A 23,393-nucleotide genomic window follows, 5' to 3' on the forward strand; every position below is an offset into this window, starting at 1 on the left:
TCAAATGCAAATAGAAAATTAGTTACTGTGTGAATTTGAATAATTCATTACATTATAATGCGGATAAGAGTAACTGAAATTTTCTGCACAGGTAAATGCTAGTAAAGGAATATTTCTACTTTGGCGCTAGGTAATATTTCCTACCAAGTACAAGCAATTGAAAGTCAAATACTAATATTCTTGGCCCATTAAAAAATATTTATTATTATTTTATAATATTTAATATTTTCAAATAATCTATGTTCTAATACAGTGTTTCCCAAACTTATGACTTGTGTACCCTTTCTAAATTTTTCATAACGCTGTGTACCACTAATAAAAAAGAGAATGTATATTTTACTATTAAAAAAAATTGCTCAAAAGTTAGAAATCACAACTATCTGTTGACACCTGCAACTATTATTAACTGTTAACTCTGAAAAAATAGCCAACAGAAAAATATGTAATCGTAAATTTTCATGGCTAGCTTTGTTTTTAAATAAAATTTTTTGTAATTTTATTTCAAAATATTTCGCATACGAATGCGAACTGTTCCCGTACCCTTGGGGGTACGCGTACTACACTTTGGGAAACGCTGTTCTAATGTAACAAAAAAATGTGTATTTTTAATTTACATTTTATCGCAACTAGCAAGCCTTCACCTTATTAAACAGCGTATCTTCAAGAAAACTTTTCTCTCTAACATGTTTGAGCCTGCAATTAAAATTTCTTGTCAGTAACAATAACGAGCCGCTACGGCACAGAGGTTAACACATTGTTGACCTCTGACGAGCTAACTCGTCCAAACGTTTTAATGTTTACGAGTTAACTCGTCATTGATCCAAACGAGTTAACTCGTCATCGACTTTGCATTATCTATTTCAATTTGTGAAACCAAGGGAGATGTAGAATATTACAAAAGCTTTGCGCTCCGTGTATCAGAAATAATAGCCGGTGACATGACATAATTTCTGTATAAAATTGTCGCTCAACAAAGTCTTAAACTCTGCTATTACTGAGAAGGATCGGGATTCAATTCCAGAAGAGCCCTTGTAGCTCGCCCAGTTTTATATTGATAGGCAATAGCTCATTCGGGAAGTAAAGGCTGTCAGTGCACATTGCTAACGTTTGAAACTTCTATTTGCTTTGACCTCTTTGTCCGACAGCAGGCTGTTGAAAAACAGCTTCACTTATTTTAACAATAAAATGAAAAGCTCTAAAGTATGTGGAAGCCACTAGTCCTGGATCTAGGAAAGGTTTAATTTGAAAATTAATTAGAACTCAGCTTATGATTTATTTTTTCTCAAAGTTAAAAACAAATTAATATTTGTACCGAAATGTATAATTTTGTTCAGTAAATACCACTTAATATAACTTGGATTTGTACTGTAGGTCATGTTATTTCAGAAAACTACCACCAATCAGTTAACGTTAGCTAAATAATAGACTTAAAACTTCAGGAAAAGGAATTTTTTCAACTATATAAATATATTTCACGCATGAAACTGCAGTAGGATATTCTTATTTTCTTCGAACATGGTTAAGATAAATCAAAAGACATGCGATGCAGCAGGATATAATAAAAATATCTATTGTCAAAAAATGCGACAGAATGACAGACAGAAAGAGGACCTTGTCGCTTTATTCTAATGCGCTGGTTCACTGACCCAAGTCCACACGCAAGGTTTACGGTTTTTCTGGGTTAGGGCATTAAGATAAACAGCACGTTTGGTAAAATACCGCGTTTCCTCATCGTTAAAACGAATCAATTGAACGACCGTGAACCAAGGAGGAAATACAAATATACTATTGGCCCAATCCAACAGACAAACACTATAAGGTTCATTAACAAAATACTATTTTCATTCATAAAATGTCATACTATTAATCGTAGTCTATACTAAATCCGGGTACAGCAAAATGTTTTTTCTCTGAATAGTTGGAAATACTGGTTCTTTCCAAGCGTGATCAAGACACTAAACATTCGAATGCTCTGTCATTAAATTGCAGATATTTAATTTTGCCATACAAACAGTTTAAATGACAGTCATGCAAAGCACTGTATTCAGCCTCAAAGGATACAGCCTCTGAAATACTAAACTAGAGAGTTTGGTGGTTCAGACTAGCTTTTTTTGGTTAATTAACAATAATTTTCAATAGTTTTGGCAACATTATAATTAATGCTTTTGGTTATTTTACTGTAATTTTCAATGGTTTGGGTTAATTTAGTGTCATTTTAAATGGTTTGGGTTATTCAGAGCCTATAAGGATATCAGATTATTAGCCAGTAAATTAGCTAAATACTTTAAGTATTCGCCAATTTTTGAAAGTCTTCACCAAATGCAAATCTTAATAATTTTTTTAAGGTTTTTTTTTCCCTCATAGAAATTTGAACCAAATTCTAATTGGTTATGCGGCATATATATCGAAAATTACTATAGTCGAGTAAAAAATACTGATTCGTTTAGATTCATTTCGGCATAATTTTGAGGATCGAGTTTAATATATATTTTACTTTCCCGTGAAAAAAAAACATTCGCCACAACACAATTTTACTCGCCAAATTTACGACTGTAACGCATTTGGTGAAGTGGCGCGAATGCTTAGCGCCGCTCTGGTTATTTTGGAGAAATTTTAAATGTTTCAGGTATTTCATTTTAATTTGCAAAGGTTTGTTATTGAATGGTTATTCAGACCACAATTCGGCGAGACAGTTATAGGTTTTCATTGTTATTAATATAATTTAGTCGTTAGGAACAGCAATTTTACTTAAGAGTATTTTTTTTTTCATCCAGTACAAATCATTTATCAAACTTAGATTACAAATTTTCCCACAAATACGATTTAAATTAGGCTAAGGAAAAAAAGAAGAAAAAACACGGCCCTGATCATTTAAAGGCTACGAATTCGTATCCCATTAAATGGTATCAACACATTCAATATACGCTGCATACTATATGTTTCATCTATTCAATCTTCCAGCGACAGCTGAGCGATCCGAATTCCGCATCCGGCTTGCACCGACCACAGTGCTAAGGTAAAATATCCTCAGGGGTTAGAGTCCCCTTGCCTTCGGGCTACCCATGAGTGGTTTTCCTCTCCGTCTAACGCAAATGCGGGTTAGTTCCATCAAAAAGTCCACCACGAAGGTACTTGATTCAGAAGTTCCCTTATCTCCTGGATTGAGTTTAAATGGCTACGGAGTTGAACATTAGTAGCCGTAAACCCAAAAAATTGGGTCGGCTGTTCATCAACGGTTATAAAATAAATTATACCTTCATTCAAATGTTCACGAGATCACATAGTAAAGAATTCTGCAGAAATAAGCATTTACTCTTTTGAAAGCTTTGTTGTTTTCTTTAATACAATGCTCAACTATTTTAAGCTTCGCTACGTCCAACACAAACATAGTTGCAACAGGAAGTCCTCATCTCCAATGGTATCTAATAATAGGAAAAATAATTAGATCCGGGAGTACCTTCATAACCACGCCTTTCCCAGCTTGTAAAATGTCACCGTATGATCCTTTTTTTTATGAATCATTTAAAGCATGGAATGAATCATAACTACTTTCAATGCGTGTGTTATTATCTATGCACAGTTACACGAATTAAAGAAGGAAAAACTAGTTCTTTTTTTTTTAAAAAAAAAACTGTTATCAATTTATTAATTTCCAAAACAATTTAACTAGGAGACCACGCCTAATAGCAATTTTCTTTTTACACATGTTCGTGCAAAAATCTGAAATGGTAATATCACAAATAAAAGAAATATCGGAGAAAAACAGGCAATTTGCATAAAAATGGTTAAAATATCAATACAAAATATCAAACAATTTAGTTAAAACAATAGAGAGCCGATAAGTAAATCGATTTGGTTGATGCTGAAAAATATTTTAAACGCAAAAATATATGAAAACGCAAAATATTTTTCAAAAATATAAAAACAGACAAAGATTCTGAGTTCACGACTCTCAATGTTCAACTCCGTAGCCTAGTAAATTTCAATCCAACCCAGAAGATAACTCCTGGATCAACAAAAAATCCTGGACAAACTTGCCTGCGTGGTGGACTTCTTGATGGAACTAATATGCATTTTCGTTACATGAAGAGGAAAACCATGAAAACCTCCAACGGTCAGCCCGAAGAGGATTCAAACTCATGATCCGTTTACCACTAAGATATTTAACGTCAGCACTGTGGTCGTCGCGAGCCGGGAGCAGAATTCGTATCAACCAGCTACCGCTAGGATTCGAACCCTGGTCACCTCATTGGGAAACCTCACTGGTCACCTCATGGGGAAGTTCAATCCCCTGAGCCACCATGGCTTACTGCTAGTTTATCGGTGATGAATAAATACGATTAAAAGCGATGACCTTTGACGGTTGCGTTCGGAATCAGAGAAAGTTAGGGAACAGAATTGAGAATTTAAAAAAATGTGAAGATAAAATTATAGATTTCTACATAAAAATCAAATTCGGTTACTTATATTTATAAGCATTTAACACAGTGCAGTGTTCTCTTGTAAAATCTACAAACTTAGTTTGAGAGATTGGAAAATAAAAATTTCCTTTTCAAACCTTGTTATAATCTTTTTAAGGTTTTGATCGTACAATTTTGATTTTGCTTAAAATACAAAATTACTCTCTTGTATAGGAAAATTTTCATGTGAACCTCATCCACAATATGAAATTGAATCTTACGAAACAAAACATATCGTTAGTCTTCTAAAATAACAAGTAAGAATTCTAATTGTGACTATTTTTACAGACTAATCGAAAGAAAAAAATTATTTAACGATGAACTATGTTACGCCGTAAGCCTTTTTACAAATAGAAATTACGTTCCCAAAACGTCAGTCAGAAAAAAAAAGTAGAGGAACTAAAAGTCTGACAGTACTTTTTTTGTGACTACAAAATACATAAAAGATTTGACATAAATTTGATCAACATATCTAGAGTAAAAGCAAATGTCAGGGTTCAAACCATACAATACAATGGGCAATATCTTGTTTTTAAAGGAAGAAATATTGCAACTCTTTTGATAAGTCTTTGAAAAGTTTGATTTATCCCGGTTTCATTCATTCGAGAAGAAGTAGGCTACAGGCGAAAAATAAGGTCAAATGTGTACATTTGCGCAAATAAAGAAAATGAATTAAGAAGAATATCGTAATTTGCATAGTGTCAAATTACACATACGGTATGTTAGAAATGATTTGAATCTACTTCTTGGCAAATTTATCTAAATATACACACTGCTAAAACTTCGAAGTTGGTTGAATCGTAATTTAGTGCAAATTTTCCACAACTTTAGAAAAGTAACGGGTTAGCACTTCGTTATTGATGCTTCGTTATTGATGCATCGCACAAATTTATGGTTCAAGGTATCAATGTTGTAGTTTAACCGATTTGCTTGTACTTTAGTTAGTGGACTTCTACAAACTAAAAAATAGATAGCTTCATTTTATTACGAATTTAAGTCAATTACGCCATAGGGAAGAAGAAAAAAACACAATTTTTATAAGTAATAACAATATAAATTTCCTTAAAGTAAGATGAAAAAATCATAAGATAGGATTTTTTAAGACAGTATTGAAAAAACTAACCCCATGTAATTTGAGGTAAAGATGGAATTCGAGATTTCAGGAAAATGTGTCTAGGTGAAATTTCAAGAAAACCTGTTATAATATATCTTGAGTGATTAAATTAAAGTTTTGAACGTTAGTTTTTGAGGAACAGAGCAAAATGTAACTTGAAGTTGAACGTACAAAATAGTGACAGCGGTGATATTTTTGGAATATACTCTTTTTAATATTGTTGATGAATTGATATGGGGCAAATGAATATTGCTGTTTATCACTGCATAAAAATAGACAATAAAATAAATGGTTTTATATTCTTTTGGATTTTCAATGGTTTGGAAGAATTATTAAATATCCAAAGCATTAAATGTTTAATTAGTCGTAATTGAAAAGTTAAAATTTTGCAATTCAAAGAGCAATTAGAAAACGTTGCACTCAGTCAATTCAATTACTTCACAGTCAAGAAATTATCATTAAAATAACATTACATAAGAAACAAATGTATTGACATATTTGGTAGTTCAGTGTAAAATTTTATAATACTCTATCGATAAATTTTATAAAAATTTAATTTTCCCTTAACTTTAAAAATTGAAATAAAGGAATATTATAAAATCGAAGACAGTAAGAGGAAATTTTAATATATATAAACAAAAAGATATAAATTAATAAAATAAATAAAATATAAATTAATAAAGGAATAATTGTAAGACAAAAACTTATATATATAGGTTTAACAACAACAAATTAATAAATAACGAAAAAAGAATTTCAAATTCAAATGCCTATTCTTAAAAATATTCCCGGGGGAAACTGTACTACAATTACTGTACTTATAGCATTATGATCGTGCGAATATCTCACTATAATTCGTGATCACTAATTTTTTTTCTCTTTTTTTTCTTAAAAAGAATTTTAACAGAGGGTAATCAGAAATGCATAAAAAAATATAAGAAAAAAAAATTATAACTCTTAACACATTTAGTCCCTAGGTACTATAAGATACAGAGATAAGAAATTTAGAAAATTCGTTATTTAGAAAAACGTATTAAGCAATATGAGGTTTTTATTTATCATGAAAAATTTTAGCTGATAATAATTTAGTAAATTATAATAATTTGAAATAATAAATCCTAATTCGCTAACAATCAAACAGCTCTATTGGATATAATCTAATCACTATAATCAATATTGATAATTTAGAAGCGTCATATAATTATGCTAAAATAAACTCTTGTACAGAGTACCAAACGATTGTAACGTTGTGTTTTTTTAATTACAATTTGATAAAATAAAAAAAATACCCTTTTTTTTTAAATCAAAGAGAAAAAAATTTGACTAGCAAAAAATTAAATACTTGAGCAAATGAACTTCAGATAGCAATAATGATAATATATAATTCGAATGACGACGCATACTTGTATTCCAATTTCAAATTTAAAAAAAACAAAAAAATAGCATTAGTGAAACTCACCAGTTCCCTAGGCGTGCAGCTAAATTTCATTTTTAAATCGTTCAACTGTTTTAAGGCAATTTCAAGATCTGGACTGTCAAATATTTTCATCGAGCATTCAGACGATTTGCACATAGCTCTAAGTATAAAGTCTTGAAACTAAGAAAACCACCCTCGGCCGAGCGAAAACACTTCTATTCCTTATTTGTTTTTAAAAGTGTTTCACTATTTTATCATACGATATTAGCTTTTGAAGTTAGTGTGGCTTAGAAACTGATTGATTATCACATATGTGCACATAGTCCTTCTTGAAAACAGGATGAATTCTAGCCTAGACAACACAAAAATGATGTTTCGCTGTCTGCTAACTCGGTCAGGGATATGGATAGGCAGGGTTACTCCTTAATACTCCAAGCATAGTCAGCCAAGAACGGAAATGGTCGCCAAGTTTCGATTTATCAACTGAATCAACGCCAATTTGTTTTGATAAAAAGGCAGTGGTGTTTAATCATTAAATTGCAGCGTTTTTATTGAAAGGATAAAATTACATTTGATGAGGGTGACAGGGGGGGGAGTACTATGATTTTTTAGACACTTTTTTTAATGAATTTTAAAATCAATATCATAGGAATATTATTGATTATTTTCAAATCTTGATACAAATTGAGGATTTTTTCAATAAATATTTACTCAAAAGGAATAAAAATGCCTTTGTTTAGAAAAAGCACCTAAATAACACTTACGTTTTTGCGTTTCATGAAGCATCACAAGCAGGGTTTGTTGATTTAAATCAGCTTGATTTAAATCAAATGATTTTTTAAAGAAAATCATTGATTTAAATCAACTAATTTTATATATGTATAGATTGATTATAAAAGTTAAAAAAAAGTGTTTTAAAATATTGATACTTTTATTTTTTTTTCTTAGTTTAAAATTTATTTCAAATAAATTGCTGCATTAATTAATTTTAGTTAACGAAATTACTTCCTTTCTTGGTATGTGTTAAATTCCAACACATTTGAAATTACATTTTAAAAGTCTTTTGATTCTTGAGATTGAAAGTACAGATTATGACTAAGTGAATCGTTTTATTAAACTTTTAAAAGTTTAAAATTTCAAAAATTCAATAAAGATTTTTAACGTAATAGACAATGACAAATAAAGTTATGATATACCGAATTTTTTTTATTAAAATAAAGATTTTTCTTATAATGCATTGATATAAGTTAAAAACAAGAATTCTTTATTTTTAAACATATTTTTTTATCATATTTCTCTGTCATATAATCATTTCAGTATAGCTCCTGTTGCCTGAATTAAGACTTTGATTCAACGAGTCAGTCATTCGATTATGACGAGTCATTGATTCAATTGCTCTTCAATTGTTCACTCTTCATTTTAAAATTTTACAGAATATACACGCAATTTGGAAATCCTTTATCATTATTTACTTTTATTTGCAAGAACAGAATTGTGCATAGGAAATTTTATTCAGTACATTACTAACACGAGTAGAATTTAAGCCTGAATCTTACATTTCATAAACACTAATAAAATATTCTGGTATAATCATTTTGGTTTTGTTACAAAATTTTAGTTTTCCTTACGACTTCTGCAAAGATTATTTCCTAACAATTTCTTTGCAAAAACCTGGAACTAAAGTAAAAATTTTTTATTGTAATAATAATTTTACCAGTATTGTATTTTTCTAAATTTTTTTTATTTTAAATTTTAAAGAAGAAGTTAATAGTGATAGAACAAACACTTAAGCCCTTAAGTTCACGCAACATAAAAACGGCATCTTATCTTATAATAAAGATTAGAGAAAAATACACGACGTAAGATACATTTGCTTATGAAGAAAATTCTATTAAAAAAAAACACATTATCTAAACATAACATAATTTTAGCTATAAACTCGGGTAAGATTAACATGTATTATGTGAAATAGGTAAAATTAATCCGAACACATCTGAATATTTTTCAGTTTTTCTGAATATTTTTCAACTAAAATTATTTAAATTTTATAACTTCAGTAAGTGAAATAAATATTCCACATTAATTCTTTAACGATCATAGAGTCAAAAACTTTAGAGAAATTATTTTCAAGACATTAATAACTATAAAAAAATTGATTAAAGTGGAAGAAAAAAAACAATGATTTATTGAATCTCTTAAGACAATGATTAAACGGCAGATTTTTTAATTATTTTAGTTTTCGTGCTGTACTATTTACTTAAAATTTAATAATTTTGGGTGAATTTTATTTTTGAATCGGTTGCATTATGCTTGTTTTGTCAAAAATCTAAATTTTTTTAAATATAGTTATTAAATTTCTCAATGCATTTAGATACTATTCATAAGTGAATGAAGTTTGCGATGTACACAGCCAAAAAGCAAATAGGCATTTTATTCAAGTTTGTATTAATGAATATTTTTATATTTTTGTTTCTTTAATGAAAAATTATTCAAAGTTAATTTGTAAAAATAAAAAAAATACGATTAAATTCGTTATTTGTTAAAGTAAAATCATAGAATAAAACTACGCACTAGTCACATAGATCATTTACTGAATTAGATTACAGTTATAGATCAATTAAGGAGAAACGAAGGAGATATAATCATTAATTACGCAAATTTCAACTTTCGAATGCTTCCTTAATCTCGACGATAGCGATGATGTTAAAAACATTCGATCTATAAAATCTATTCAGAATTTCAATAAATACATAAAATATTTTCAATTGCAATTTTTAGATCGTAATTTGGTTCAGTATAAAATATTTTAGACTTACCAAGCAGAAAAATCGGCTAGCAAAGATTTGCCTAGGCATCAGGACATAAATATTTCTCCGATATCAAAAGTATCAATATTTTCTTAGTTTCATATTCATTCAGATTCTCCAACCAACAGTTTGGAGTCACTGTGTTGATTTTAACATTTGTGTGTGCGGATGGGTTCAATGTTCGGTAAGAATGTTTATTTTCCGTGCAAGACTTTCTTAATGATTTCTTTGCGCCCGCCCGGAAGTTACCGTTATGAAAAAACACCCCAGTTTATTGCGACTTAATGCGTTACTTACCCTACTTCTTTTCCCAGAAATAATTTATGTTTGGCAGTCAAAAATTATTTAATTTATTTCAATTTATATTCTGGGTTCGCGTCAAATGAACAGAGTGATGCGTTTTAAATGTTTCTTTCATTATAATGGTTGCTTTCTATCAATAACCCGCTGCAGGAAGGGAGGCGTATAGTGGCGCTCGAGTTAAGGAAAATTGTTACAAAAAGTTACACATTTATGTATAAGCGCGACAGAAAGGTACTCGGTTCGAATCCCAGACAAGACATGGATGTTCTTTCATTCTCTGTACTATCTTTCCTTACTCACCTAATATGGTGCCCCAGAAAGAGTGGCTAAGAGCATAACAGTTATTAGATGCGTACATATTTTGACGTAAGGAATGAAAAAAATATATAAAACTGTTTCATCTGCTAATTATAAGTATTTTTACTTTAGCAAAAATTTGGGATCATTTGTATTTATGCGTTTTAATTGGATTTCACATTTTGTCCTATATGACGAAGATAAGAAAATCTTATTATAATTAAATTTTCTAAAAAATAAATAATAATAAATATTTCAACATTAAAAATTAAATATTTTTCACCAGCATTAGTTGTAACAGATAGTTTCAACCATGAAATGATACATATTTACCAATTTGATTAAAACAATCCCAAAATAACTAGTGTTCCACATTAAAACATATTTGCTACTTTGGCTCTGTGAGACTTAGATTTCTAGTACAACAGGGTGATACCAAAAAACAGTTACATTCTATTTTAATGTCTTTCTGAGCTTTGTTAATGTTTATAAACATCGCTAATAATTGATTTCAACTTCATAGCTCTAGGAAATCGAAAAACAGAGGTCTTCGCAATTTGTCCTAAGCTTTATTCGTCGCTTTTCAATGGAGCTGTTTGGTGATATACTTACAAGCATTGCCGCTCAGTGAGTGAAAAGCACGCGAATTCTTTATGTTATTTATTGACAATAATATTTTGCTGTAGCAAAAGAATTATATATAAAAAGGGAGCAAAGCAACCAATTCTAATTATTTCTTTGTTCGTTATACCATAATTGAATGTCTTCTATTTGTTTTACTTTTTCTAATTAACAATTCAATCACTCAATCTGCTACATTTTAATTGGCATTATAATTTTATTTTATTTACTCATTTTTTTTCTTTCTTTTTATTTTTTAGCTTTTGATCAAATACAATTTTTACTTCATACAGAATCTTCCTAAGGTAAATTCTTTAATTTATTTTGATTTTAATCCATGAATCACTTTCCTTTTTTTGACCATATTGCAAGAAACGTGAATTTTCGGAGTCACGTTTCGTGTGCACACAAAAAATATTGCAAAAGTTATTGTTTACAATTTTTTTTTCACTTAAATCAAATTAAAATGTATTGTATGCATAATAAATGTAAGATAAATAGTGTCAAATATATTCATACAAAAAAGAAATGGGAAAAAAATGTTTCAACATTTCATTGTTTGACCTTGTTATATAGCTTATTGTAATTTGAAAATTAATATTCTATGAACATGCCCGCTACAAATACAGACTTTCACTAAAGGAAACATGGTAAAGTCCATCTCTTTCTTTTTTTCCCCTACCGTTAAGAAGTCATGTGGGTACGGGGAAATACATTTTGACACGCTTGTCTATAAGTTTTCTTTCTTTTGTATTATTTTTCTTCAAAATATTTCAATAATTAAAGTGAAAGTAATATAAATGAGCGATTAATGGTGCAATTAAAGAGATAAATATCCAAATATAAATAATGACAATCTATTTTTATACGACTTTTCATTAATCTGTTTTAAAATTGTTTCTAATTGAAACTTCTTTTTATTGAACTATTGTCATATGCAAATAATGAAATATGTTTACCGCTAAAAGAGCGAAACGTTTAATTTCAAGAATACTGAAGCAAATAATAAATTGGTAAACAAAAACGCTTATTTTTGCTTGAAAATTGAAATGGGGGAAAAGAGGACATGCTCTGAATGCTCAATGTGTAAAATAAAATACCTTAAATAACCTTTGTACAAATGATCAGATTTTTACAAATTAATGCCAATCTTAGTGGATTAAAAGGGTGACCTCAAATACGATACTTAAGTAGTGCTGACTGTTATTTAAGCTGCAGAACTAGTCACGAAAACGTACCATCTCCGAAATAAATATAATTGTTTTCAATGTTTTTTTTTTTTTTTTTTTTTTTTTTTTTTTTTTTTTTTTTTTTTTTTTNAATGTTTTTTTTTTTTTTTTTTTGACCAAATAAAAGTTAGGGGGTAGTCGCAATTTGAAAAATATGGTCCCAATAGTTTCGGGAGAAGAGAAAATTTCTGGAGACTTCATGCTAATTTTACTTTCTACGTATTTAGCTATATCTCAGTAAGTTTAAGAGCGAATTTAAACATTGTATTTAAATATTTGTATTTAAAATTCGTTTATGCAAAATTAGTTTTAATAATTATTTATCATTTTTAGAGTAGGAAACACTTAAAATTGTAAGATTTACAAATTTTTCATTTTAAATTGAAAACTTTTTTAAACGTTGTACTTTTATTTGTCAAAATATAAACGGAAAAAATTGGATGGATAGTTTTTAAACTATCAAATTTCAAAAAAGCCATATTCTTAAAAAAATTATATTTCTCAAGAACTATTCAACCAATTTGATTCAATTTTTGTTTTCATTTAAAATTACATAGTTTAAAATGTAAAAATTGGCAAAATTTAAAATTCTTTCTAACCTTACATTAGATGCTTAGAAATTTATAAAATACATAATGGAGAAAACAGAGGGGGGGGGAAGAGAAATGATAGAGAAAAAAAAAAGATAAACATCTCACTCTTCATTGTAAAAATTCCCTCAAAACGAAATAAAACTATAGGATGAACAATTTTTGAAATATTCGGTGGGACAGGTTCAAAAATAGACTTCTAGAAGATTCGACAGCCGAATGTGTTTCGTGCTATGTAATACTTTAAGTCTTTATTCTTTGTACTGGTTACTGTAGCTCCTCCAAAACTTCGAATTTAGGAAAATCAGTTTTACATATTATTTTGCACACTTTATAGCGTGCAAAATAATATGTAAAACTGATATAATATGCGACTGAATAATATGTGAAACTGAGATTTTTATAAATCTCAGAGAACAGATCACTGAAGAGAGAAATCTCAGAGAACAATTTTGGAGCCCGCTGCAAACTGCTCTGACAATATTGTTCGAAAACAAACTGAAAGTTTAATTGCTTTCTACCGTAACAGAAGAGTAGAAATATTCTTTTCTTCGCATTCAAATGCTTTCAAAAAACAGAAATTTCATTTTAATACAAAATATTTTCTAACGCTACATCGAAAGTACTTTTTTTGGGTCCATTTTTCATAAAAATGAAAATTAATATAATGCATTCATTAAAATATTATGAATTTAAAACATTTAAAGTAGTTAGTGCATTTAAAGTAAAACGATAAAACCGCATTCAGTAGGAATGTTCCTTACGTTATAACCGGTGTTATATTTTATTTTATAACAGCCGTTGAGCAGCCGACACAATTTTGAGTTTACGACTATTATATTATTTAGCTCCGTATCCTCGTAATTTTGAATCCAACTAAGAAGACAAGGAAATCCAGGAACAAGTATTGGGACAAACTAGACTTTGTGGAGGACTTTTTAATGGAACTAACCCGCATTTGCGTCACAAGGAGAAGAAAACCTTCCACTGTTAACCCGATCTCACGGGGATTCTAACCCTTGATACGTCTTCCCTTGAGGATATTTTACGCCAGCACTGTCGTCAGTGCGAGCCAGGAGCAGAATTCGTATCAACCAGCCACAGTTGTGATTCAAACCTTGGCACCGAATTGGTAGGCGAAAGTTTTATTCCCTGAGCCATCGGTGTTCGATTATTAATATTGTTTTTTTTTTTTGTTTTTTTTCAACGCAGATTTTTTTAATCATTATTTCTAACAAACCACCGATAGTTAAATAAAATGTGTCCTTAGAAAAAACACAAATTATTCAATAAAAAAAACAATTAATGCAATCAAAAACGTTTAAGTGTACTAGAAACTACATTAGTAACATACACTGGTCAATTTTTACCGAATCGAATAAAAGTTTATGAAGCTACTTAAAAATCATGATGCAAGCTTGAAATGTCTTATTCCAAGTTAAATTTTTAAAAAAAAGTTCCTAGTGCAGTTGGTTTAAGTTTTACATTATCTATAACGTAGTTATTTCTCATTTTAAATCTTACACCATATTGTAAAGGGACATACACTAATATTGTAAAACTAGGTCTCCGGGCACTGTAAGCCATAGCTACGGGCTCTGGCTAAGAAATTCTAAATCAATATTTTCATTTTATATAATTTCGTCCCAAAAATTAATTATATGTTGAGATACACACAAGGAAAACAATATTTCAATGTAGACGTAAAACATAGTTTTACGGAAGTTGATAAGAAGAACTGGATAAAGAAAAGGCACTTCCTGTAAATAATGTTTCTCTGCATTTATGTAAGAACAGTAAGAAGGCAAACATGCTGAATGTGTTTGTTTTATAAGAATGCAAAGGAAAATACGTTGATAAATATTGAATCAGAGCTATTGTTACGTGATTGCGAGGTGATTATATGCACTGCAATTTATAGCATTGTTGTCATATAAAACGAGAATGTTGTCATTAGCAATATTCTCATTTTTAATACTGATGACATTAATAAAATGATTTTAGTTTTGAGATAAAAATTATGTACAACTTATCTTGATAAATGTCTGATACCTTATATTTTATTCTCTAATTCTTAAAGGATGACGCCACCCTTGACGTTTATAAAAAAATCGATTCCATAAATAAATTGTAACGTAAAAATTCCATAAATAAATTGTAACGTGAAAATTCCATGAATATATTGTAACGTAATGTTAAATGTTATCGTATAGAAAAACATTTTCTTTAAAAAATACTAGACAGCCTTATTTCAGTTTGCCGCCCAAAATTACATTAGCTTCTCGATCCAAAGATCTATTTGGAAATAACATTGTTTAATGAAATATTCATTGAGTAAAAAACTCTACATTAATTTGTAATATCAAAATGAGAAATTCCAATGGAAAAACAAATATTTAAGTGGAGAAATACCTAGAAAATAGGAGTTGTGAATAGCAGTTGCAGATACATAGGCATTGATATGCTGTACAGGTGCTTTTATATTTTAATTGTTTTAAAAGCAATTAATGATGGACATGCATAGCTTTTTAAGTATTTGTATGAGAAAGTTTTTATGAAGAACAAAGCGGAAACATATGCCAGTTCTCATCAGAGAATAGAATAAAAAATATCGGACAGTTTTATAGGGTAATAGAATGAAAAAAAACACAACGGAAAGTTTTTATTGGGCAAAATTATATCGGATTGCAACTGAAAGAAGAATCGAGCAACATAAAAAAAAGTACCAAATTTAAACAAATTTAAAAAATACTGTTACTCCCGTTTGGTTTAAAAAAAAAATGGTAAGACTATTCTAGTTATGCCATAAAAGATCATCCGAATAATTATAAACAGTTCAATATATTTTTTTTCTGCCAGGTGTACAAACGTTCAAGAACAAAACAAATAGACTTATGATTGAAAGCCTTTTTTTTTTTTTTTAATCTTATAAGCCATTATCCTTAAGAGATGTAATAGATTAATGTAATAGATTTCCGCAAAAGAAGATAGAATATAAATCTGGAGGTAAAAAAAAGAGATACTTAAAAAAAAAAAAAAAAAAAAAAATTGAAATTAACCCAGAAGAAATTGCTAAAATGCATATGAAGTACATTTTATTATATCATTATGAGGAAACACTAGTATCACTCAAATCTTGGAAAACCACACTTTTAGGAGGATCTTTAATTATTTATTTTTTAGAACGGCTGTTACATTATCTTTTATTTGTAGATAGGAACGACTCTTTCGTGGAGATGTTAAGAGTTCAAATTCAGACACAACTTTGAGATACGAACAAATCTAAAATTTTCTATTTCAAATTGGGTGTTTATTTTCTATTGTTCTTTTATCTTTCAAATTAAGATATTTTACCAAGCAACATTCATAGTAGTATTTCCTAAATATCATCTAATAAGATTAACAGTTTTCTAGACTCGAAAAGTAATTTTTAATAACGCAATACTTAATTCGGACATTTTTAATATTACTTTTTATTTATAATCTTATAATATTTTACAGATGCAAAACAAAATATATAGTATAATATAGATGCAAAATATATATGCTTATAATATAGATGCTTATAATATAGATGCAAAACAAAAACAAGAAAAATTAGGAAATATTTATGCTTAAGTTAAAAAAAAAAAAAAAAAAAAAGAGGGGATTNATTGGCTGTTACCGCTCTGACGTCAAACGTCAGGATGTGGGTGAGATACTAACCAGGATACGGTAAAAATCGTAGAATCGCTGCAAAGTGAAGCTTGTTTTTATTTTCTTTACAACTTTTTTTCTTCTTTCCTTTCATTTTCTGAGGTAACCTACACTAGTCATGCTGAAAAAGTTTGATCTCTCGCAGCAGTGAGTCAAAAGCCCACAACTCAGATTTGTGGCACTTTGTTTACAATGCGGATTCCGAAGAGGATTTTCAGGGAAAATATTGAGGGCAGGGATGATTCCATTGAATTTGCTCTACCTTTCTGTCTATTATTGTCGGAGCTTTCCCGGAAAAGTTGTGTTTATATGACCGAAATTTACTGGAACCAAGTAATGTGTTTTGTGTTCTTGGCAAGTTAGGCTATATAACAACCGAAGAAGGCACAATAATAAAGAATACCCCCTGAGCTAATGATAGGATATGACAAATAATAGAACATTTTAGAACGAAAAAAAAATAACTTATATGGTTAATTACTTAAAAAAATATGAGGAAGCTATTTTAAAAATTTGGTACTTTTCTTATATCTTTCATTTTATTTTTCCAAACTCTAAACATAAAATGAATAAAATAAATAAAATTTAAAAATAATAATTTCCCTGCGCTCGGCTGATCGAAAAGTACAAAAATTTTTTTATATATACACAAAGTTGAATTATGAGTCAGAAAAATTGTTTCAAAGCTGAACCAAATAAATATCGGTACTTTTAATAAAATTTACACTCTATTGCACTAAAATTAAAAAGATTAAGTAGAATCACATTTTTGCTTAACACTAATCCATAATATCGGTACTTTGAATAATAATTTAGTACATATTTGCTTTTAAGTAGAGTCACATTTTGGTTCACCATTGAAGCATAATATCGGTACTTTGAATAACAATTATGCATATTTGCTTCAAAATTAATTAGGTTAAGTAGAATGACATTTCGGTTCAACGTTGGATGATAATATTTAGTCCCTTGAATAATTTAATACGCATTTGCTCTAATCCTATTAAAGCGTTGAATAGAAATATATTTCGATTAAACGTAGAATCATAGTAGCGGTATTTTGAACCATAATATAGACACATTTGCTCTAACTTTAATAAGGTGATGAATAGAATTAAATTTCGGTTCAAGTTGACCCGTTATAACATGCATTCATTTTTAACTCTGTAATACGGCACTGCTGGAAATTTTACCTTATTAGTTTAACATGATCCATTAGTTATTACATGAAGAGCATGAAAGAAAGGAACACTCATCTAACTAAAGCCTAACTAACACTCACCTAACTTTTCTCCCATCAAGGAAACCTTATTTGTTAAAACACTAAAAGGACAATTTAAAAACAAAGAAACTATAATTGGGTATTGCACTTCAAGAAGACGATCAAGGATACCCACACATGTGATCTATGACCCAGCCCCAGCTGATCGTTTCTAAGCAAAATGTCATATTTAAGTTGAGCTAAGTTTTTCCACATAAGTTAGAATGCTAATTAACGTGAAGTTTATTAAATACAGCGCCCTCTCGCACATCGAATTAGTTGAAATGCAATTCTTTTCATCTACATCTTTTACTTAACTTAAACTTATTATTTGTATATGTATTTCATTGTAACCGCGATATATTTTTGTTTTGTGTACCTGGCAACTTCGATGCACAATTAGTTTGTTTATGGCTTCATACCTGTCTATGTTAAGTAAGTAATATATAGTGAAAGAATTGAAATCTTTGTGAAAGAATCTTTGAGTAAGGATATGGAATGTATCACTTAAGACAATTGATACTTGTCAGGCTTGGCTTACTCGAAATAGAATGGAAAGAACAGTTGCTAACGTAAACAAATACCACATTTTCAACAACCAATCAAGACCGAGATATCCTCATTACAACATTTGCAGGTATCCCATTAAATTATTTTGGTCTTCTGACCAGTAAACAATACTGTTCCACCTATAATTTGCCGCAATTCGTCCAATCCCGATATGCTGACATATGAAACCGATTTTTCTTTGAGAATAGTATGCGTTCCTAAACGCAAACGTTTCGAATAAAAGCTAAGAAAGCTTCCTCAGATTATTGCCAGGGGTCTGTCCAGATATTGTGTAAAAGGTCCGGTTTTTGCAAAATTGTGAAAAAATTTCTTGTAATTTGTGAATATAAAATAAACGTTACGTCACATTCTTTCAATCAGGGTCTTGCTTTTGTGAATTTGTGCAAATAGGGTCCGGTTATTGCAAAAAACTTTTTCAAGGAGTTTTTAAATTGTGAATAGAAACAAGATTATGCTCTACACTGTAAAATAATAATGAAAAAAGAATTAAATTTTAAAAAATAAACAGAAATTGCTGCTTCTGAAATAGAGATGCAACATGCAAATATTTGGTATTTAGCCTATACTGCTGTACGCAGAATATTAATTTCGGACGAATAAAGGAAGAAGCGTCTGCCGAAGACAAAACTTAGTTCGTTTACATCTGTCTTTCTCCCCCCCCCTCAAAACAGACAATAACAAAAATTATAATAGATNTCCGTTTTTATGAGATTTTTTAGGTCATCAAGTCCGTTTTTATGAAAAGATATTTTGTGAAGGGTCCGTTAACGGACCCAAATTTCTTCTAAACAGACCCCTGACTGCAAGATACTGTTTAAATATTAACAAAATATTAAAAAGAATAAAAGAAAAATCGATGCATATTCGAATAATTGGAATACAAATGGAAGAAAATAATGGTCAATTTAAAACTCAACGTGAACTCAAATGGTCAATTTCAATTCAATTGAGCCGAACATTTTCATATATCTTATTGTAAAACACTAAATTAGCAATGTTTCCCTTTGTCCCAAGGCAAATAAAGACAGTTCACTGGTTTTGCTTACAATGCGGATCCGGAAGAAGATTTTAGTTGGATAATTGAGGGCAAAGAATGATAGAAGAGGATTTTATCATTTAAGAATAGAATGTTTTTAAATTGATCTCCATCAATTGTTTTATTATACTTCGGAATTCGCACTAACAATGTCTTTGTGTAACAGTTTTAATGCAGATGTTTTTATTATATATCTATCAATGATATAAACTGAAATTAAAAAACGTAGTTCATAAGATATAAAAAAAAGATTTGATCTAAATTGATTACAAAATTCTGACGAGCAAAATTCTGATACAAAGTTCTGACGAAATGTTAATTTATGAAATGTATTCATAAATTAACATTTTTTGACACTATAGTTCATAAACTCAGTTTAATGCAAGTTTCAATTAGTTTAAATTTTATCATAAATACATGACACAATTTTGTCACAAAAAAGCTGATATAAGTCAAAACGCAAAACCGAAATGCAAAAATTTTCAAATTATAATAGCAACGCCTAAAAAACAATATTCAATAATCATAAGTTATTTTTCAAAATAATAATTTTGAGCCATGTAAAAATTGTATTACTGTGAGTTAATCTTAAATCTAAAGTGTTTCACTCTGTCTTATTCGATTCGAAAATAAAATTTAAAAGAAACAAAATAAATGCAATTTATTTGAGAAAAGAATTTTATAAATAGACCATAGACCATTTTTTCTTAAATTTCAACTTCAAACTTGAATAAATTTAGTAATATTACGAATTTGCTTAGGTAACAATCTATTCTTCTTTTGCTTTATAATAGAGTTTAAATAAAAGATATGCGTACACAGTTTTTCTCCTTGACATTTGTAGCCTACAGATTAAAATGATATCTTAGATACAGAATAACTTAACAGAAGTAAAACTAGCTAGTGTCATAACTCTGTTTTAATTTAAAGGTGTTATTCCTTAATATTAGTAGTATTTCTAAATAAGCTATAAAAATGAACAAAACTGGCTAACTATTTTACCACAAATATTGTTTAATATTTCTCTGAAATTAAGTTTGAAACTGAATTTAGAAAACGGTTCTTAAAATTATTAATTTGAAAAATCGTTTGCATAAATATTTTTTTATCATTTTAAAATAGTTTTTTATAGATAGAACATGCCTTATTTGAGTTTTAACTTATTTGCCTTATTTGAGTTTTAACTTAATTTATAGCAATAGTTGTGCAAAATTTTAAAACAAAACTTAACATTTAAAGAAACAGTTCCATATTTGACAAAAATAAAGATATTATGAAAGAACAAATGGCAATGCACTTACGGCAAGAATATATGCAACCGAAATTAAATTCGTTCCAAAATATCCATTTTTGGAAATATTTCTTTTTCTGAAGGCATAAATTTCTCTCATATTACTGCAGTGTTTATTACTATCCAAGTTCTTTTTCTTTTGAATTCACTAACTGAAGTGATGTGCGAAGTTTAATCACAATTACCATGTTCAAATCTACATAATACCGGTTGATCAGAAAACAAAATAAAATACGAGGAACACAAAAACGAGACAATCTAAGCGAAGACAGATATCATCAGGCAATTTCTATTATATTTTTTGGAGATAAGACAACAGGATGAGAAGGGGTTGTCAGAAGTGATGTCGGTGATAAGAAAGGATAATAAATGAACTTGAAAAATTAAAGCGCAGAAGTAAGCTAAATTATCGAAATTTAAAAAGGAGTGGGGGAAAATTTGAACCACTCATTAAAATTTATGAATCGATTAGTAAAGGGAAGAAGAAAAAAAAGGAAAAACGTTAGCAGCATATTATGCTCATTCTTGAGCGATCTAAGATTTCTAAAATTAGAGATTCTAGAAAAAAGCGTATCTTTAAAATTTTCCTCCCGGAAAAATGCTTCTTAAGGGGAAAAAAAATCAGAAGTCTTCGAATTTATTCAATTTCTCTAGTTGTGAAAATTTCGAATCAATAATATTCGACTTCGATGTACCTTGGTGATCTTTCCTCTTTTTTTAGTTGTCTTTTTTAGTGTCAAACTTAGTCTATGACACCGTTCTATCATACAAACAATCATGTAGTCGACATGCTGAACACGTAGTCGACAGGGTAGTAGTGTCCTTCAGAGTTGTGTCATAGCTATGATAAAGATGCTACAATTTAATTTTGCATTTAAATTTAGAATATTATCAGAACAGTCAAACAGTACTGCGCCAGTCTCAAACATAAAGAAGATCTCAAATGGCATTATATAGTCAAAATGTTGAGTAAAGTGAACGGTGCTTTAAACTAAGTGTGATGCAAAAAGATAAAAGAATATAAGAAACAAAACAAATAGCGAACAACCATTAGGGCTTCTTTAGATATAACAAAAGTCATATTTATTTGAAGAAAGGTATGAGGATAATATAATATCCCTGAGGAACTACAGTTTTTTTCTACAGTTTCAATTATTTTATTCATACGATTATGTTTGTTCATGCATATGCATATAAAATATGCTTTGATTACGCATTGATTACGTATTTTGATTTCGTATTTTACATATCTGCTAATTACTTTAGTTTGCTGTACGAAAGGATTAAAAATTATTATTTTAAACGATAAAAAACTCCATTACATTATTAATTTTTTTTTTATTTCATATACATAAAAACAAAGATAAAAAGTGTTTTGCGAAACATACTTTACATGTCAGATTTCCAATGTGCCAACGACATTTTAGATGCAACGCCCCCATATGACGTTTTGCAAGATTAAAGATAAATTTCATTCAGATCAATAGTTACAAAAAAAAAAAAAAAGAAATAACTAGATAATGAAAAAAAAAAAAGAAAACGATTTTCTTGGAAGGCAAACAATGATTAGATAATTAAATCCCCTTTGCGATACATTATCAATATTTCTAAAACGATTATTTACTCAATTTGGAAAAAATAATCTGTTAAGTGCTTCCGGTACACATATTTGTATGATAAAGTTTATTTTTAAGTAATGACGTATGAATGCTATCGAAAATTAAAATGGCAAAACTAATTGAAGTTAGATGATCTAGAACAGTAATTGACCATAATACTGATTGACGATAACGATTTTTGTTACAAAAATATAATGAATATATAAATATTGAAATAGTATGACGAATGAATCAACTCTTAACTTTTGATTAACTCAACTTTTGATCAACCTTCAACTATTGATCAATGAAATCTTAACTTTCAGACAGTTTATAAAGTACATTGAGAAAAAGCATTTAGATATTACATAACTATGAAACATAAAGCTTTCTCCAAACAACAAATTACTGCAATCCCTTATTCTTTTAGCTTGTTGATTTGAGGGGGAAATGATTTAAAAATAAATCATAATTTTTTTTTCTATAATTTAATTACTATAAATAACGGCGAAAAATAAATAACGAGTAAAATTCAAATACTCAAAGCTAAATTAAGTACAAATATGAAAAAGTAACTTTTTCTGAGAATATCTACGAAAATCTTATAAAAGCTAAGGAACAAACTTGTATTTAGGAGTTCGAGTAGGGGAGAGTGGGGTAAATTATTACAGGGTACGATTGTAACAGAGCAAAAATTTCGAGTGTCGGGTTCTAGATTTGGTTCCTAGGTGGAGCACAAGGTACATTTAATAAATCTACATGCACCCCTGCTGGCAACCATTTTTATGTACTTTTGAAAGAGTTACATCAAAAAAGATTAAAGATACGTAAGTACTTTTTTTTTGGTATTAAAATATTATATTGTAACAAAGTAATTTTGTTTAAACAAATAAAAATGATTAACCGAATATGTAAGTGGGCACCTTAATTAACATTTCAAAAAAAAAGATTGGTTTTGCTAATTAACTAGCATTGTTTTTAACAAATGAAGCTGAAATGGCGTCTTGGGGACGATTGTAACAATAAGTAAAGGGACGATTGTAACAGCTGAAAATAAATAATCTTATGTTTACAAACCATTACTTAACTCTTTAAGAACCACC

General features: G+C 29.1%; 1 protein-coding gene across 6 annotated transcripts in view; it reads right to left on the reverse strand.

The window, feature by feature from the left end:
* The window catches only part of LOC107436903 (inositol-trisphosphate 3-kinase-like protein), a 134,359-nt gene that overhangs the window by 13,397 nt on the left and 97,569 nt on the right, over nt 1–23,393 (reverse strand). Inside the window, exon 1 of one of the 6 annotated variants that reach the window (XM_016048728.4) lies at nt 20,703–21,006. The exons of 3 other annotated variants lie outside the window; for them this stretch is intronic. In XM_016048728.4, the coding sequence (XP_015904214.2) occupies nt 20,703–20,792 (90 nt within the window). In that variant the 5' untranslated portion in view covers nt 20,793–21,006. Of the gene's footprint in view, nt 1–7,033; nt 7,445–9,807; nt 9,862–20,702; nt 21,007–23,393 lie in introns of those variants that run through there. 2 more of the 6 variants (XM_043042887.1, XM_016048727.4) reach the window with 2 other exon arrangements.

The sequence above is a fragment of the Parasteatoda tepidariorum genome, chromosome 5 (genome assembly GCF_043381705.1).
Source record: "Parasteatoda tepidariorum isolate YZ-2023 chromosome 5, CAS_Ptep_4.0, whole genome shotgun sequence".
Classification (NCBI taxonomy): Eukaryota; Metazoa; Arthropoda; class Arachnida; order Araneae; family Theridiidae; genus Parasteatoda; species Parasteatoda tepidariorum.